The 2,770-nt window shown below is 42.5% G+C and overlaps 1 protein-coding gene across 1 annotated transcript; it reads right to left on the bottom strand.

The window, feature by feature from the left end:
- Positions 1 to 11: 11 nt before the first annotated feature.
- On the bottom strand, positions 12 to 2,605 carry LOC122334511 (von Willebrand factor A domain-containing protein 5A-like; the record flags this gene model as incomplete). Its single annotated transcript, XM_043232504.1, has 8 exons — positions 12 to 152; positions 791 to 949; positions 1,175 to 1,289; positions 1,366 to 1,445; positions 1,525 to 1,669; positions 1,757 to 1,845; positions 1,922 to 2,097; positions 2,407 to 2,605. Coding segments are annotated over 8 exons (1,104 nt in total), but the record flags the coding sequence as incomplete, so codon positions are not given.
- Between the last annotated feature and the right edge of the window lie 165 nt (positions 2,606 to 2,770).

Here is a 2,770-nt window from a genome sequence, read left to right as displayed (position 1 = left end):
GTGTGTGTGTAAGAGAGAAAGTGTGTGTGTGTGTGTGTGTGTGTGTACCCTGTGTCCTCAGTTGGTTCAAGAGTAAACTGCAGCTGATTAGTCACCGGTTGATCTTTCAGCCTGTATTTCACGGTTACAGCTCCTTCTTTCTTTTCTGAACTCTATGATGAGGAAGAAAAAGAATGTAACATATTCAATTTTTTAAGAAATTAACAGGACTCTAAAACTAGTTAAATTAATAGAAAGTCATCAGTTAGTGTCTAAATGAATTATGATTAAAAAATTTTGTCATATAATGAACAGTTCTTAGCTCATTCTCATTTTTTATAGTATAAATTAATTGCATTTGTAGCAGTTACCAAAAGTATTTTATTGTTTTGTAATGAAAATTGATCAAAGATAACATTCATTTGAAATTTCCAATACTTTTCTGAGCTCAAGAAGGTTTAAAGTAAGTGTTGGCTCATTTAATGACTTCAGACCTTACATGGTTAATAAAGAGTTTGTATTGTAAGATATAACAAAAAGAATTTCAAATATAACAGTAGCATAAATTTGAAAAAATACACAATCTACAAAGCAAACTAAAGTTTTAAACGGATAACAAAATAACTCTTTAAGTAGGACTAAAGCAAGTGAACTTTCACCCTAGGTTAATGATAGAGAGAGGCTGTGTTAAGTTACTGAGGTTGAGGTTGTTTGGATTTTCTGCTCAATCTAATTAGCAAAAGGACCTGCTGTTAACAATCTGTCTATCATAGACACAACCACATTAGATTAAACCATGCAAAGCTTTTACCCGTCCTTTAATCTGAGCGTAGATGAGCGCCCTCTGACCCTGGAACAGAGTATTGATGGGAGGGGACAGCATGTCCACCTTCATGCCTTTGGGGACGGTCCAGTCCACAGAGATATTATCCACGGCCGGCTGAAGAGCAAATCTGAGCGACTGCATCACCTGACGGAGAAGAAAGGCTTGTAAATAAACACACTAACCCAGGGATCCTCAAACCTGGCCCACGAGATCTACCTTCCTGCAGAGTTTAGCTCTAACCCTAATCAAACAGACCTAGTCTTCAGGATCGTTAGAAAATCACATGTAGGTGTATTTTATCAGGGTTTCAGCCTAACCCTAACCCTCCAGGATTAAATTTAAGGAGTCTGTCCCCGCAGCAGATCTTACTTTGGGCTGCATGCGGTCAGTGCCTGTGATGAACTGAGCGTGTCCAGAACCTTCTCTGGCCATTCCTGTGATGAGAGCCGTACTTGCACCCTCACCAATCCCGAAGGAGAAGCACCTGAAGACACAAGAGCAGGGTCTCACATGATGTAAGTGAAAGAGACCGAGAAAATGATCGAGACGAGTTAACCTACCTGTGAGAGTAAACGTGGGCCTTCACCAGATCCAACACCTCCTTAGTGTTCCACACCTCTCCATCGGTGAAGATGAAGATCTGAGAGAGCAGGAGAGGAGGAGAAAATGAGCACTAGTCTGGGATGTGTAAAGGTGAGGGTGTGCTGGTTGTGCTGTACCTGTCGGGGGTGATCTGGGTAACAGGGCTGACTGTAGATGTGTTTCAGGGGCCGTAGGATCTCTGTGCCGCCCATGTCTGCGTTCATGCTCTTCACTCTCTTCAGAGCCTCTTCCATCGTGTCCTCACTGTACACAACACTCTGACTGCAACGACACAGACCAGCGCCTTTAAAAACACAGCTAATCCAGACCAAATCACTCCTGAAGAATAATTAGCATCTCATCACTGACGGGAAGAAGGACTCGAAGTGGGATCCGAATCCGTAGATGTTGAAGTAACATCCCATGGGCAGACTCTTCAGCAGCAGCAGGAGTGTGTCCTGAAGAGAGAGAAGAGTTCAGATGAGTTCACCGACTCAATACTACTCAATAAACCAGTTCTATCTGGAATCATACTCTTGCGCTTTCGATGCGCATCTGTGCGTCATTTCCGTGATGCATCTTGCAGTCCATACTGCCTGATCTGTCGACCACAAAAACGAACTCGCCCCGTGACGCCAGTGATGACATCACACTCGCAGGGAACTCTGGGTACAAACTGATCATAAGGGCCGGGTCAGCCATCAGAGACCCTGAAACAGAAGAGTGTTAGACCCGATCCTGCAGACAACCTGAACACCACAGATCAGAGCACAAACTTCTAAAATAAACATTTGATATTTTTTGTAAATAAAATTATTATTTGGTCAAATGTGTTTATGAAGAAATTATGCCAATTGGACATTTGTTGCACAGCGTGACAACTTTCTCACCAGGATCATTATGACTGTAAAAATAATACAGTGTTACAAGCTTTAACTCACATAATAAATATACTTCATGTGCAAAACAAAAGCATCATATCTTGTATATTTTACTAATATTTACGCTGGATGTTGTACCTGACTGAGCCACAGAGGATCCTGCCTCCACCACAGCTGTGGGCTGATGGGAATTCTCATAATACACAAACAGCTCCACGTCCTTGTCAAACCGGTGACCAGCACTCAGATTCACCTGCACACACACACACACACACACACACACACACACACACACACACAGGCTTCTTAAAACTGAGATGTTAAATGAATAAAAACGGTACAAACACACACTCCCACACTCTCTCTCTGTCTCTCTCACACACACACTCCTGAACTCTCTATCACACACACACACACTCACACACACTCACTCTGTCTCTACCCTCTCTTACACACACACACACACACTCCTAAACTCTCTCTCACACACACACACACACAC

The sequence above is a fragment of the Puntigrus tetrazona genome, unplaced genomic scaffold (genome assembly GCF_018831695.1).
Source record: "Puntigrus tetrazona isolate hp1 unplaced genomic scaffold, ASM1883169v1 S000000538, whole genome shotgun sequence".
Classification (NCBI taxonomy): domain Eukaryota; kingdom Metazoa; phylum Chordata; class Actinopteri; order Cypriniformes; family Cyprinidae; genus Puntigrus; species Puntigrus tetrazona.
The sequence above is the reverse complement of the archived record's forward strand: the minus strand, read 5'-3'. Positions and strand labels throughout refer to the sequence as shown.